This window comes from Aquarana catesbeiana, linkage group LG09 (assembly GCF_042186555.1).
Source record: "Aquarana catesbeiana isolate 2022-GZ linkage group LG09, ASM4218655v1, whole genome shotgun sequence".
NCBI lineage: Eukaryota > Metazoa > Chordata > Amphibia > Anura > Ranidae > Aquarana > Aquarana catesbeiana.
In genome coordinates, this window is record NC_133332.1 from 197,393,967 (window position 1) to 197,410,226 (window position 16,260).

Consider the following 16,260-nt stretch of genomic DNA (forward strand, 5'->3'; position numbering starts at 1 on the left):
CGATTTGTCTCTCGAACGACCCCGGAGGGGGTAGGGATACCGCCCCCTTTCTTAACCACTTCCATACCGGGCCTATTCTGGCACTTCTCTCCTACATGTAAAAGTCATAATTTTTTTGCTAGAAAATTACTCAGAACCCCCCAACCTTTAATTAATGTTTTTTTTAGCAGACACCCTGGGGAATAAAATGGCGGTCATTGCAACATTTTATCTCGCATGGTATTTTCGCAATAATTTTTCAAACTCCTTTTTTTTGGAAAAAAAACAGTTTCATGAATTAAAAAATAACAAAACAGTAAAGTTAGCCCAATTTTTTTGTATAATGTGAAAGATGATGTTACGCCAAGTAAATAGATATCTAACATGTCACGCTTGAAAATTGTGCACACTCATGGAATGGCGCCAAACTTTGTTACTTAAAAATCTCCATAGGCGACACTTTGAAAATTTTTACAGGTTACCAGTTTAGAGTTACAGGAGGTCTAGTGCTAGAATTGTTGGACACGCTCTAACGCACGTGGCGATACCTCACATGTGTCGTTTGAACGGCTTTTACATATGTGGGTGGGACTTGCGTGTGCGTTCGCTTCTGAGCGCGAGCTACCGGGGACAGGGGCATTTTGAAAAATTTTTTTTATTATTATTTTTATTTTACTTATTTTATTTTTATTTTTCACTTTTGTTTACATTTTTATTTTTTTGATCACTTTTATTCCCATTACAAGGAATGTAAACATCCCTTGTAATAGGAATCTATGCGACAGGTCCTCTTGATGGAGAGATGTGGGGTCAGTAAGACCCCACATCTCTCCTCCAGGCTGGAAAGCATGAGATCGGTGAAAAAAAATTCACCGACCTCATGCTGACAGCCGCGATCACGGCTTTGTTGACATCTGGGAACCCAGGCGTGATGTCATAACATCGCGCTCCAGCCTCCAGCGGTCATAGAGGTGACTGGTGACCATCTGGTCACCAGAAATCTCTATCGTAGTCATCTGGTGCCGGACCCGGAGAAGCACCGGATGGCGGTGGGAGGGGGGGACGGACGTCCCCTCCTGTCGCCTATAAGAACGATCAAGCAGCGGAACCGCACATGGGCGCATTTCCCTAGTGTATTATGAACAACCTAGCGTATTTTTGTGTACATTTTTACTTCCTGGTGCTGCTTACAGCTAACTACAGATGTAAATGTTTACACAGAGCACGAAAGTTCCTAAAGTCAGACTAGCTGAGTTTGAAAAGAATGTTTGTGTGCATCTGCCGCTTTACGCACTATTACACATGCAAATCCACTCTTCTTCACGACAAATAAAACCTAAGAAGAATTACCTTAATTTTTGTGTCTATACTCAGAAGAGTGAAGAGTGTGTTCATATCAATTAGAGCTTGTCTTGTCTCTCTGTAGACTGTTCCCAAGAAGTTCAAAGGCATGGAAAGCTGGAACAATAGCCCGTTTACCATAACCAGGTCCCCGATAGTTAGGTTTCCTGAAGAGAGCAAATAGCATTATGCACACAAATCCAAAGTATATACAATTATATATATATATATATATATATATATATATATATATATATATATATATATATATATATATATATATACATATACACACACACACACACACACACATACATACACACACACACACACACACACACACACATATATATATATATATATATATATATATATATATATACATACATATATACACACACACACAAAAAATGTCAGGTTTCTGTGATGTAAAAAAAAAATGAGACAAAGATCAATCATTTCAGAACTTTTTCCACCTTTAATGTGACCAATAAACTGTACAACTCAGTTAAACAACAAACTGAAATCTTTTAGATGGAGGGAAGTAAAAATAAAAAAAATAAAATAATATGGTTGCATAAGTGTGCACACCCTTGAACGAATACTTTGTTGAAGCAGCTTTTGATTTTATTACAGCACTCAGTCTTTTTGAGTCTATCAGCATGGCACATCTTAACTTGGCAATATTTGCCCACTCTTCTTTGCAAAAACACTCCAAATCTGTCAGATTGTGAGGGCATCTCCTGTGCATAGCCCTCTCCAGATCAACCCACAGATTTTCAATTCAGGTCTGGGCTCTGGCTGGGTCATTCCAAAACTTAAGACTGGGTTTCACACTATTGCGAATTGGATGCAGGTTCCCTGCATCCAATTCGCAATAGCAGGAGATTTTGACCGGCTCTCTATCACATATCTCCGTTGCAGCTCCGGAGCCCTGTGCATCTTTTGGTCCGTTTCAGGTCCGAAATTCAGCCCAAAGTTCGGGCTGAAATCGGACCTGAAACAATGAACGGGGACGCACAGGACCCCTGCTGTGAGCCACATGCGAAGATAGTGTGAACCCAGCCTTAATCTTATTCTAGTGAAGCCATTCCTTTGTGGATTTGGATGTATGCTGTGAGCCATTGTCATGCTGAAAGATGAAGTTCCTCTTCATGTTCAGCTTTCTAGCAGAAGCCTGAAGGTTTCGTGCCAATATTGACTGGTATTTGGAACAGTTCATAATTCCCTCTACCTTGACTAAGGCTTCTTCCAGCTGAAGAAAAACAGTCCCAAAGCATGATGCTGCCACCACCATGCTTCACTGTGAGTATGGTGTTCTTTTGGCGACGTACAGTGGTGTTTTTGCGCCAAACGTATCTTTTGGAATTATGGCCAAAAAGTTCAACCTTGGTTTCATCAGACCATAACACATTTTTGTTGACTACTGTCTTCACTGTATTCCAATGCCTTGGAAATTATTTTGTACCCTTCTCCTGATACCTTTTAACAATGAGATCCCTCTGAAGCTCTCTGTGGACCATAGCTTTTGCTGTAGGATGCAACTAAGAAAATATCAGGAAAGACCTACTAGAACAGCTGAACTTTATTTGGGGTTAATCAGAGGCACTTTAACCACTTCAATACCAGGCACTTAGACACCTTCCCGCCCAGGCCAATTTTCAGCTTTCAGCGCTGTCGCAATTTGAATGACAATTGCGCGGTCATGCTAAACTGTACTCAAACAATTTTTTTATCACTTTGTTCCCACAAATAGAGCTTTCTTTTGGTGGTATTTGATCACCTCTGTGTTTTTTTTTTTTTTTGTTTGCGCAACAAATAAAAAAAGACCGAAAATTTTGAAAAAAAACAAGTTTTTCTTTGTTTCTGTTAAAATTTTTTGTAAATAAGTACGTTTTCTTCAATGACGGGCACTGATATGGCTGCACTGAAGGGCACCGATGAGGTGGCACCAATGAGGTGGCACTGATGGGCACTGGTATGTGGCACTGATGGGCACTTGTAGGTGGCATTGATGGGTACTTATGGGTGGTACTGATGACACTGATTGGTGGCACTGATGCCCCTAAGAGTGGCATTTCTGGGCATCACTGCAATATAATGGTGCCAATCAGTGCCCATTTGTGGGCACAGACTGGGCACATGTGGATGGCCATGGGGTACATACCTGGCCATCCACATGTTGCCCCCTTCCCTGGTGGTCATCTGAGGGGGGACCCCCCCGCCAGGAGAGCCGCCAAACGTGAGTGAGGAAAAGCCGATCAACGGCTCTTCCTATTGACATCGTGATCAGCCGTGATTGGACATGGCTGATCATGTGGTAAACAGCCTCCGCCGGAGGCTCATTACCAAGATCGGTGGAGCGGTGTGTCAGATCCACCGATCGCCGCAATGCGGGCGCGCGGCGGCATGTTATCCTGCTGGACGTCATATGACGCCCAGTCAGGATAACGGAACCACGGCCCGGCCGTCAATCCGCTATAGGCTGGGCGGGAAGTGGTTAAATGATGGCAGGGGTGTACTGACTCCTATTTAAAATGAGTTTGAATGTGATTGCTTAATTTTGAGCACAGCTACATCCCCAGTTGTAAGAGGGTGTGCATACATACCCTGTAGAATTTATGATTTCTTGGCCATTTTTCAGAGAATATGAATGATCACACAAAATCTTTTCTTTCACTCATGGTTAGTGTTTGGATGAAGCCATTTATTATCAATCAACTGTGTTTACTCTTTTTAAATCATAATCCCAACAGAAACTACCCAAATGACTCTGATCAAAAGTTTACATACCCCAGTTCTTAATACTGTGTATTGCCCCCTTTAACATCAATGACAGCTTGAAGTCTTTTGTGGTATTTGTAGATGAGGCTCTTTATATTCTCAGATGGTAAAGCTTCCCATTCCCCTTGGCAAAAAGCCTCCAGTTCCTGTAAATTCTTGGGCTGTCTTGCATGAACAGAGTGGCTCAGAGTGGCTCAATGATATTGAGGTCAGGAGACTGAGATGGCCACTCCAGAACCTTCACTTTATTCTGCTGTAGCCAATGACAGGTCGACTTGGCCTTGTGTTTTGGATCATTGTCATGTTGGAATGTCCAAGTACGTCCCATGCCCAGCTTCCTGGCTGATGAATGCAAATGTTCCTCCAGTATTTTTTTTATAACATACTGCATTCATCTTGCCATCAATTTTGATCAAATTTCCTGTGCCTTTGTAGCTGACACATCCCCAAAACATCAGCGAGCCACCTCCGTACCTTTCATCATAGGCCTTGTTGACTCCTCTCCAAATGTAGCGTTTATGGTTGTGGCCACATAGCTCAATTTTGGTCTTATCACTCCAAATGAATTTGTGCCAGAAGGTTTGAGGCTTGTCTTTGTGCTGTTTGGTGTATTGTAAGCGGGATACTTTGTGGCATTTGGCACATGGCTTTCTTCTGGCGACTCGACCATGCAGCCCATCTTTCTTCAAATGCCTCCTTATTGTGCATCTTGAAACAGCCACACCACATGATTTCAAAGAGTCCTATATTTCACCTGAAGTTATTTGTGGGTTTTTCTTTGCATCCCGAACAACTTTCCTGGCAGTTGTGGCTGAAATTTTAGTTGGTCTACCTGACCGTGGTTTGGTTTCAACAGAACCCCTCATTTTTCACTTCTTGATTAGAGTTTAAACACTGCTGACTGGCATTCTCAGTTCCTTGGATATTTTTTTATACGGTTCAAATACCTTTAACCGCAGATCCTTTGACAATTCTTTTGCTTTCCCCATGGACTCAGAATCCAGAAACATCAGTGCAGCACCAGATGAAAGATGCAAGGGTCTGTCAGGAGTCCAGAAACGCATTGATCTTTTATACACACACACTAAATTAAAAGCAAACAGATTACAGGTGAGGATGGTTACCTTTAATAGCCATTTAAACCCCTTTGTGTCAACTTGGGTGCATGTTATCAAGCCAAAATCACCAGGGTATGTAAACTTTTGGGCAGTTTCTGTTGTGATTATCATTTAAAAAGAGTAATAACAGTTGATTGATAAAAAAGGCTTCAGCCAAACACTAACCATGAGTGAAAGAAATGTTTTTGTATTATCATTCATATTCTCTGAAAAATGGCCAAATTCTGCCAGGGTATGTAAACTTATAGACATTTATAGTTGTAATTTTTAAACATAACAAACAAATGCCATCCAACATGGCGATGGCAGTAGTAGTGTTAGCGATGCAGAGCCCATCAAAAGTACAGATCAGGATAACACATACTAGACCATTTTTGGAATAGCACGTCCATTGTTAAAAATAGTCCAAGAAATTTGTACAACAAACCTGGGCCAGCCATAGCTGCCAGAAATAAAAAACAATAAAAATATAATAAAATTAAACTAAGTCAACAAAACAGCTGCACACACGACCACGCACTACACCAGTCACACACACACACACACACACACACACACACGCAATGCTCTCACCAAATTCAAATAAAAGGTTTACAGCAGACCCATTAAAGAGACAACTGAAAGGAGACCAAAGCCGCCACCTGAGAAGCTGTGTTATCCAGCCACGGTTGCCATAGTTTGGTGAATTTCTTTAGAGCAGGCACGCCCCTCCTGATTTTTTTTTTTTTTATCAAAGGAAAACTGACTCCACAAATAGAGCTTTCTTTTGGTGGTATTTGTTCACATCTGTGGTTTATCTTTTTTGCGCCATACACTTTTTACTTTCCGCTATAAAACATTCCCAATAAAAAAACAAAAGTAATCAAATTTTTTCATCAATTTAGGCCAATATGTATTCTACATATTTTTGGTCAAAAAAATACGTGTATATTGATTGGTTTGCGCAAAAGTTATAGCGTCTACAAACTATGGTATGTGTGTATATTATACACACACACACACACAATATATATCTATATCTATATATATATATATATATATATATATATATATATATATATATATATATATATACATACACATATATATACACATACACACACACACACACACACACACACACATTTTTTTTTTATTGCTAGTAATGCTGGCGATCAGCGACTTATAGTGGGACTGCGATATTGCGGCGGACAAATCTGACACCTCACACTTTATGGGGACCAGTGACACTATAACAGTGACCAGTGCTTAAAAATATGAATTGTTTACTGTAATGACACTGGCAGGGAAGAGGTTAACATCAGGGGTGATCAAAGGGTTAAATGTGTTCCCTGGGAATGATTACCAACTGTGGGGGAAGTGCTTTGATGGGGGGAATGTATAGATCTGTGTTCCTGTTTAGCAGAAACACAGGATCAGCACAGTCCCCTCTCACAGAACAGCGGTCTGCCTTGTTTACATAGGCAGACTGCCGTTCTGCCTTTCTCCTGAATGATCGGCGGGTCCTGGCAGACATTGCGTCTTCCGGACCCGCTGATTGGCTCCCACTGTGTCCAATTAAAGCAGTTTGCGCACCCAGACTCGGAAGTGTCAGATCACGTACCAGTAAGTACGTGATCTGGTACAGAGCAGCCGCCCTGCAGCAGTATATCCGCATTGGGTGGTCGCTAAGCGGTTAAAATAAGGGGGCCCAAAATATCTAGCCCACCCCTATAATTGAGCAAGGACGAACTACCCCTACTCATTCACAAAAAATAAAAAATAAATTGTAAAAACATTAAATACACAGACACAAAAGTAATTCATTATAAAAAAAAAAAAAAAAAAGTCCCACAAAGTAAATACTTTGTTAACCATGTCGCTCAGGAACGTGGATCCACATCAATCATTATGAACCACAATCCCCCCCCCCCCCCCCCCCCCAAAAGAAAAGCCCCCCCCAAGCACAGACACAATTGGCTCCTGACAACTGCTCGTTGTAAATGCAAAGCTCCCTAGCTTACAGCTGAATGTAAACAGATGGGCATTGTCATTGACCAGATATGGTATAACCACATTTGAATATAGAAATCACCGGGGAACAGATTCACAGCAAGCAGTCACTGGGAAAAGTTTTTTATACCCAACTCCCTAATAACCTGGCTGAGTGGAAAGCTGTCACATTTAGCAGCAGTAGTAGTATTACTGCTTATAAATGTTTCATTTAGTTTGCCAATTCACCAAACATGGGTTTATCTGAAACTAAAGCACATTTCTAGTTTTCACAAAAAAACAGCTTTTGTGCATATAAGTATCAACCGGAACATTCTTGTTATGATGTTCACAAGGTTTCTTGCACCTTCAACATCGACAAATTATATTGGATGTTATTTTTGGATAACCTTTGAATACACTTAAATAACATTAACTGCATGGACAAATTAGTCAGACTGATTTATCTGGATACTTCTATTTTAATGCTAGGTGCACATTTACCATTAATCGAACACCTTTTATGATTAACACATTCTTTTCATTTTTCACTGTATTTTGTTATACAACAATGGGGCTCCAGAATGTGTTTTATTTCCTGGCGAAATTTAGTAAACAGCACATATGCAAGTGATATTTTATTGCATTTCACTGTATCCACAGATTGTACCTATCCTTACAATACCTAACATATTTTATATACAATTTACAGTTTATACACACACACACACACACACACACACACACACACACACACACACAATAATATATATATATATATATATATTATGCGTGGCAGTACACTACATTTTTATATTTTCTATAGACAAAAAGTTTGTGGGATCAATCTAGTTTTATCCAACCTGCAAGGATTCCTTTGCTTGCAAGCACCATGATAGCTGTCAGGCCCACACTAAATATTGCACTTTGTCCAAAGTTCAGCATGGCAAGTGTTGAGGTAGTCTTCAGAGAAGAATTTTCATATATTTTCAAATAGCCATCGTACCTCTCTGCTTCATATTTCTCATTGTTGAAGTACTGTCACAAGAGAAAGAATGCAACATAGTAAAATAAAAGCAGCCAAGGCCCTCTGCTAATGTTCAAGCTAAAGGTACACTAGCTAAAAGTTTTTCACAGCCAACTAGTTATTGACCTAACTGAATGTAAAAGTTAGGCATAGGCATACATGTTGTGAAACCTGCTCGTAATGCTCATATATTGTTGATTAATAATGGTGAATTATCATATAGCACAGATGGTAAATATGGTCAAAAAATCCCATAGCACTGAATCCCCATACCTAGACCAAAACTTCAGTACAGACCTCCTTTCCAGCTTAATCCCCCAGTACAGACACCCCCCCCAGCCTAACCCTTCATTCCAAACCACCACCACAGTACAATACAGCACTGCTTCTGCCTGACAGCAACACGAACAATAAACCGGACCTGTTTTGCAGATGCATAAAACTGAAGGTTAAGTTATTCGCAATATGTTTGTGACAGATGTCCTTCACATATCAGATGTCTCAGCTAAACTATAATTAAGGGGTTGCTGTTGTACTTGAATTTATAACATTACTGAGAAAGTAGCATGATGTTTACCATTTAAGCGAAAGTTATTAGTATTTTTAGTTTTTTTAGGGGTGCACATTTTTAGTTCTTACTGTAAAGTTAACTGGAAAGCAACTGTACACGTAACTTTCAGATCCATGCTTACCCAGTGCTTTCAGGTATGGAAAAACATTAGACCCCCTACCAGTATGAAACTCATTGGCCTAGTGGCTGGAGGAAGTGAACACACTGCTCCCTCTGAGTGTCAAAACTTAGAGGGGGGGGGGGGGGTTGATGTGACCACTTCCGCTAGGATTCGACAACAGCCTACACCATGTCTTTTGGTGCCGCCTGTGATAGGAGTGGTGGGGAGCACTGAAGCAGCAAGTATCAGTGAGGCGGGGCAGTTTCACACAGGAACTGTCACTTTGCCGTGAAAAATTGAAAGTGTCCCCAACTACAGACAGGACTTGAACACAAAGTAAACACAGTATTCCATGAGACTGCCATAGAACTGAAAGGAACATACTTTTCCAAACTATTATTCCTTACCTTAACAGTTTCATAATTTAGAAGTGAATCTATAGCAGCATTTCCAGCTTCATTATCAGCCTTGTTCATTTCTATTCTGAACTTCGTCCTATAAAAATATTCAGCAAAACAGTACATCAGTAATTCAATTTAGGGACATTAAAGTTATGGTGAGGATGAAGAAGGATTTCTTAAAGGAAACATGTACTGAAAAAACGTGAAGGTTGCCATTGCAGTCCTCGCCTTCTCAAAATGTTTGTTGGCAGTCTTTTCATGCTAATCCACTGTTTTCAATGCTTTCTACTGCACCGACATGAAACCACTATATAGGTTAGAAGTTCTGACATAACCACCTCCCACCCGGCCACTGCACATATACGGCCGAGTGGGAGCTTCCGCCTTCTGAGGGACATTCAGGAACGTCCCTCAGAAGGAGGGGGATTGCTCGCGTGTGCCCTCGCAGCGGCGCGATCCTGATGCGTTCGTGTCACCCGGACACGGAGCATCTCCGATCGGCAGGAGGGCTCTGTGATTGGCCCTCCTGATCACATGACGACTGTGTCCAATCACAGCTGTCATGTGATGTAAACAGAGAGCTGGTTGCTAGGCGATCCGCTCTCCTCACAAGGAAGCGGTCAGTGAGGAGAGGAGGGGATCACTGCAGCCAGCCGGTGTTCAATGAGTATTAGCTGTTTTTTACAGCTTTTTACACACTGATCACAGGCCCAGTGTCCCCACACAGTGTAGAATCACAATGTCCCCAAAATATTGTCCCCAAAAACACTGTCCCCACACAGTAAAAACACCTGTCCCACAAACGTAACAGTAAAATCATATGTCCCAATGATCATCTGCACACATATGTCCGTGATCATCTGCACACATCTGTACATGATCATCTGCGCACATATGGCAGTGATCACACAAACCACTTATTATACACTTAACAGGATTTTTTTTTACCAAAGACATGTAGCAGAATAGATTTTGGCTTAAATTTATGACAAAATTTGATTTTATTGGATTTCTTTTAAAACAGAAAGTAGAAAATATTGTTTTTTTTATAAATTTCCGCTCTTTTTTCGCAAAAAAAAAAAAAACAGATTTGTGAATAAATACCACCAAAATAAAGCTCTATTTGTGTGAACAAAATGATAAAAATTTCATTTGGGTACAGTGTTGCATGATCGCGCAATTCTTATTGAAAGTGCAAGAGCGCTGAAAGCTGAAAATTGGCCTGGGAAGGAAGGGGGTGAAAGTGCCCAGTATTGAAGTGGTTAATCACTGACTCAAAACAAACATGTGGATTGGAATAGTTATGTACTGAAGCTAGAGAGAGCCTGGCAACTAGTGTTTTAAGATGGTAGTCACCAAAGGCAGCTCCTCTATTCTTTAAATACAGGTTTGCCTTAAAGCGGAGTTCCACAACCTGTATATAGGGTGTAACATGATACTGTGCTCCAGTCCCTGATTGCAGGTGCAATGCTTTACAGGCTGCAGTGCAAAAAAAAATACATGCACATTTTTTAACCTGCAAAATCATGTGCATTTATTATTTTTTGTACAAAATGTGAACTTATCCTTTTAAGTCCATAAATTATTGAAAAGTAACAATTTGCCCTGCTTACCTTCCTGCTGCTCCACACGACACACCAGATGTGGCATCTGCACTAGACACTCTCATAGATACATGAACCTGGAAGCGACTACTGATGTCTTTCTGGCTCACTTGTTGGTTTCCCAGTTCATTCTGGGATATCTCATACCTACAATACCTCCAAAACTAAGCAAAGCTAACTGTGAATAAAAGCCTCTCAAATACTGCAGGTCGTGTTAGAGAGTGTTGTAATGAACTTCTACAGAGGTTTTGGAGTCGCTTTAAAGTACCAAGAAAGCGACATGGGGTATAATTTTTGAAGGAAAGCAAATGCAAAATCGTGAACAAAACTGTAAGCTAACCTCTATTCAGTGAGAGGTGCAATGATTGGCATTCCGAGTTGCTTAAAAAAAAAATAAAAAGGAAAAAAAAATAAAAAGTTTAAATGCTACATTTTGAAGTGTAAAAGAGTCTTAAGACATAATAAAATTACCTCCACTGTGTGACTCCAATAGTGAATGCTGTATAAGTTCCAAGTGTTCCCAAAGTTGCAAGTGCAAATGGGGCTCCACATTTGTAATACTGTGTAGAGAGGGAAAAACATGTAAGATATGTAAAATAATAAAAAAATTACCTGTAACTGCAGGACACATAAATTCATAGCAGTCAAATAATATGCACATTTTTAATGACCTTGGCTGTACAAACAGTCTGTCAATTAGCCCACCAGAGAGTTGTATATTAAAATATATGCGAACCCTCACCTTGTAAAACAACAGTTTACAATGCAAAACATTTATGTATCCATATTAAAAAAATTGTAAATACCTTTTCTCTCCCCTTTTATAAGTGATCACATACCCTCTGTTCTCAGCTTATAAGAAGCTCAGAGAGCTAGGGGAAGAGAAACAGCAGAACACCAGTCTTCCCAGTGAATAGCTGTGCATGTCTAATCATTGAAGGAAAGAAGGCTGAGTCTCCAGCACAGCCAGAAAACTGACCATGCAGTGCTCTCATGCCAAGTATGGTCAGTTTTTACATTGGAAAGCAGAGGGACTGACAGGAACACCAGTGATTTTACAAAAGGAAGCAATACAAGGAGAAAAGGATACTTTTTCATACAAGTACATGGTACAGCAAGAACATCAGGAATATGAAATGTTATGGTAACATTCTTTAACCCATATCTAGGCTGCCTTTTTATGGGGTAATTGTATATTACACCCGTGCTTTAAGTTAAAAAGTGTTTAGGAATTTCCAAAATATAAGTACGGAAAAAACATGTTACAGATATAGGCCTTTAATCTTCTAAAACTAATAGCCACTACTGAACAAGAAGTAGACTGTCATTGCATTTCCAACGATGGGTTAAAAATTCAAAGGCAATATGAAAAAAATTATGTATCAAATGATAAATAAAATTATTTATCAAATGATTAACAAAGAGGGGGATTCACTAAGCCTGGAGGAGAAAGAAATTTGGAACAGTTCTGCGTAGTAACCAATCAGGTTTTAACTTCAGTTTGTTCATTTAAGCTTTGTAATTTAATTCCTTTACTGAATACCACACTGTGCTATTCAAGCTATTAACACAATGCTCTTTTTTATTGGGTCAGTATCTTTAAATAAAGTCCATTTTATAAAAAGCACATCATGGATTTCATCTGGGTACAATATACACAATATATAAACAGCCAGAATGAATTCCCTCACATGGGTAAAGATTGTGTGAAAAAACCCCCAAAAAACCCTACCTACAAGTGACCTCAGTACCTGGAAGACTCTGGTGTTCCACATTTTACATTTAAAAAAAACAAAAAGGCTAAAAACAGGTTTAAGGTACAAGACAGAACATACCAATATGCTGCTAACAAGGAAAACCTCAAACATTGTAGGCCCCAGATTAAACACCAGGGCACTGAGCACAAAGCTGATGCCTCTTGTACCCCGATCAATGGCTTTAGAGAGAGCTCCTGTCTGTCTGCTCAGGTGGAAACCAAGGTCCAGATTATGCAGATGTAAAAATACATTTTTTGCAATCCTCCTGATGGAACTCTGCGCCACCTTTCCAAACACGGCATTTCTCAGTTCATTAAAAAGAGCAGAGCTAGCTCTAGCCACACCATCTAGAAAAAAAGGAAAAACAAAACAGATTGCAGAGATTGAACGTGAGAAAAAAAAACTTTCTATGGTCACAGAAAACACTTTAATTTAAAAACATCAGAATTTTAATAGAAACACAGACAATATAGTCATTTTTGACACTTTCTTAAAAATCTCCTTTTATGTTGTGAGCTCTGACTGTCTGCTGGCCATCTCTTTTCACAACTACCTTGATTTCCTGCATGCTTTGCAGCTTCTCCTCTGCGGTTTACTTTCAATTTCTAATGACTACATATCCCATGGTACCTTGCTGCCTGCAATCATTGATGCCTGTACTCACTTCGCCTCCTGAATCTACTCTTCTCAGTACATCTGTAGTTCAGAAGGCAGGCTCTCTGAAATGTGTGACAAAGCAGTGCCTACTTACATGTGGGTAATAAATATGTGTCACAAAGAATTCAAGGAAGTCATTGTGAGAGAATCTTCAAAAGGTACGTTTACAAACTTTAATATCATTCGGAACTATAGGAATAGACTAGAAACAGTAATATGGGGTGTAACATGTTATCAAAGGTGAACTTATCCTTTCAGTTAAATTTTTTTTACGTTGATTTTAGAACACATGCTGACCTTTTTTATATTTAAATTTGAATATATGAAGGCACAGTTCAAATACCGAAAACAACTACTCCTTTAGCAACAGAGCGGATAACTGGAAAACGCAACTTTCTTGGGTCCCTTACTTTCCATTTTCTTCATTATTTTTTTTTTTTTTTTAATACAAGTTTTTTGTCTGCTCTCCCTACTTTCACCGTTATCCCACTACTGAATAATGATTTAAAATTTCCAATCCATCCAATTAGTATATACTGATCTAAAAAGATTGATGCATGAGAACTGCAGTAATGAACTTCAACAAATATTGTGTCTGGTCTTAGAGCCGAGATAAGAAAAATACTCATTACTAAAGTTAAAGATGTCCAGAAAAACATAAAAAGTGTGAAGGCACACAGCAGAGCAGAGGAACAGGGGCAGAGGTCGGATATCAATCTCTTTCTGATCAAAGACAAAACACCTCAGTGTGTATACTGGATGGGCATAAACGAGACAGCATCCGTTAGAAGTTATAAATATAGCTGGAAGGAAAAGGTTACAAAAAACTAAACAAAATGTGTGTTCTCATGTTACTATAATGCTGAGAGCTGCAAGTGTCAAAAATGTAGTTGACAGTAGGTTACCTTGTATGCTTTCATTAGCACAAAAAAAAAAAAAATGGGGGCAATCGGAAACAGGGACCTTAGGAGAAGAGGATTGGGGCTGCTCTGTGCAAAACCAGTGCACAGAGCAGGTAAGTATGACATGTTTGCTATTTAAAAAAAAAAAAAAAAAAATGTACCTTTGGAATAATTTTAAATATATTTGAGCACAGTAAGCCAGTCCACCATGGCTTCCATAAGCCAGTCTGTCGTGACTTTCAAAAATATAACAGACCGCTGCAGTTTTGTATAACAGCATTATATTGATTAGCCTGTCAAAATGTGGTCAGCGGCAAGAAGGAACACCTTTGGACACATAGTGTCCAGTCTAAAGTTAAAAAAAAAAAAAAAAAAAAACACCACATGGGAATAGTTTGTAGTCCAGAAGGCAGGGAATAAGTATTATAATAAAGTTGGCCATACACTATTAGAGGTTTTTTTTGTGGCGTGAACTGAAAAATATCCAGCAGATTACTCCATCCAGGCTATAAAGCGTGGATGAATGCACCCCCCTGCTAGTCTATTGTATCCTAAACTGCATGTGATTAGATGCAGCTGCTGTTTGGTCAACAGTTTTATGCCTAACCCCTTTGACTTTTCAATCTAGAGATGTTGGATGGGAAGGGGACCAAAAGGGCCACCTGATGAGTGAATTTTGCTGGATTTATCAAGAACCGGATACATTTCTTCAAGCCAGAACATAATCTGTTATTAAATAATTAAAGATATTTAACTCCCTAGGGTACCAAGTGAATAGAATTCTTGTTCCCATTCAGATCCGTCCCTTAGTTTCTAAGCAGAGTGGTGAGGTTACCCCCACCCATCTAAAACCCCAACACTGCTAAAAAAGGAGACAATTTGTGACTGACAGCTCTGGTCTCAGGTAGAAGGGGCTGTTCTGGAGACCAGCACTACCCTTCACAAAAAAAAAAAAAAAAAAAAAAAAAAAAAAAATCACAGCCTGTGACGTGTGTCTATCAGCAACTGTATACATACACAGCCCAGCTAATGGATGATACAGCGCTGCAGCACTGTGCGATGTTTCAGTTTTATGAACGAGCAATCAGCAGTGGTAGACACTGCATCAACCTGCCATTGCTGATCACTGTGTAATCTATCACCCTTCTATTGGTTTAATTAGATGGACTTTTGTCTTTTTTCAACCAGACTGTAACTATCAGCTAAGCTGTATATGTGTACCATCATGATAGACACACAAAGCCGCAACTCTGAGCAATCTCTCCCGGTTATAAATGAACAATCATTTGCCAATGCCCTGTATGTGTAGGCAGCTGCAGATACATTACATGCAGCTGCAGCTAAGTGATCTTTTACCAATATGAATAAACAAGCGGCTTTGATTGTTCATTCACAATAGTGACAAATCACTCAACTTAGAGAGGGGTGGGGCTCTGCGCTGATTGTACCTCCCCACAGAAATGCTTATAATTTGGGCTTCAAAAGGGAGGTGGAGCTACAGTCAGCATAGCGAGGTGTGAATAGGGGACAGAGAGGCCACCAGTTAGAACGGTACCAAGTGCTATATGCAACGGGGAGTTAAATAAATAAAAAAAAAACAAGAAAAAAAAAAAAAAAACTAGTTCTCCCTTAAAGGAGTTGTTAAGGCAGTGCATACAAGCACTGCCAGCCCCATTGCTACTATAACTTGTAGTATATACTGCATGCCTTTTTGTAAAATTCTTCTTCTAAATACCTTACTTCTTCTCCCCGATCAGCGGTCATGTGACCGCCCATTGCTCTATCCCTCCCTGTATGTACTAGGGAGGGAGGGGCCAGGATCTCCCTCCAACGCCTGCTGGGCAGTCACGTGACCTCCCTTCCTAGTGTATACATTAGAGGAAGAGAGCGATGGGCGGTTCGGGGGGATGACCGCTGATCGGGGAGAAGGAATAAGGTATTTAGAAGAATTTTACAAAAAGGCATACAGTATATACTACATGTTATACTAGTAGTAGGGCTGGCAGTGCTTGTGTGCAGAAATGTGTGCACTACTCGGAGAGGTGCTA

The 16,260-nt window shown here is 39.9% G+C and overlaps 1 protein-coding gene across 1 annotated transcript in view; it reads right to left on the minus strand.

Moving 5' to 3' along the window:
* Positions 1-16,260, minus strand: part of ABCB7 (ATP binding cassette subfamily B member 7) — a 180,736-nt gene that overhangs the window by 32,761 nt on the left and 131,715 nt on the right. The window contains exons 6-10 of the mRNA XM_073599498.1: positions 12,732-13,000; positions 11,368-11,456; positions 9,299-9,386; positions 8,057-8,231; positions 1,330-1,487 (exon numbers count right to left, since the gene is read on the minus strand). Coding sequence (XP_073455599.1) covers positions 1,330-1,487; positions 8,057-8,231; positions 9,299-9,386; positions 11,368-11,456; positions 12,732-13,000 — 779 coding nt within the window. The remainder of the gene's footprint in view (positions 1-1,329; positions 1,488-8,056; positions 8,232-9,298; positions 9,387-11,367; positions 11,457-12,731; positions 13,001-16,260) is intronic.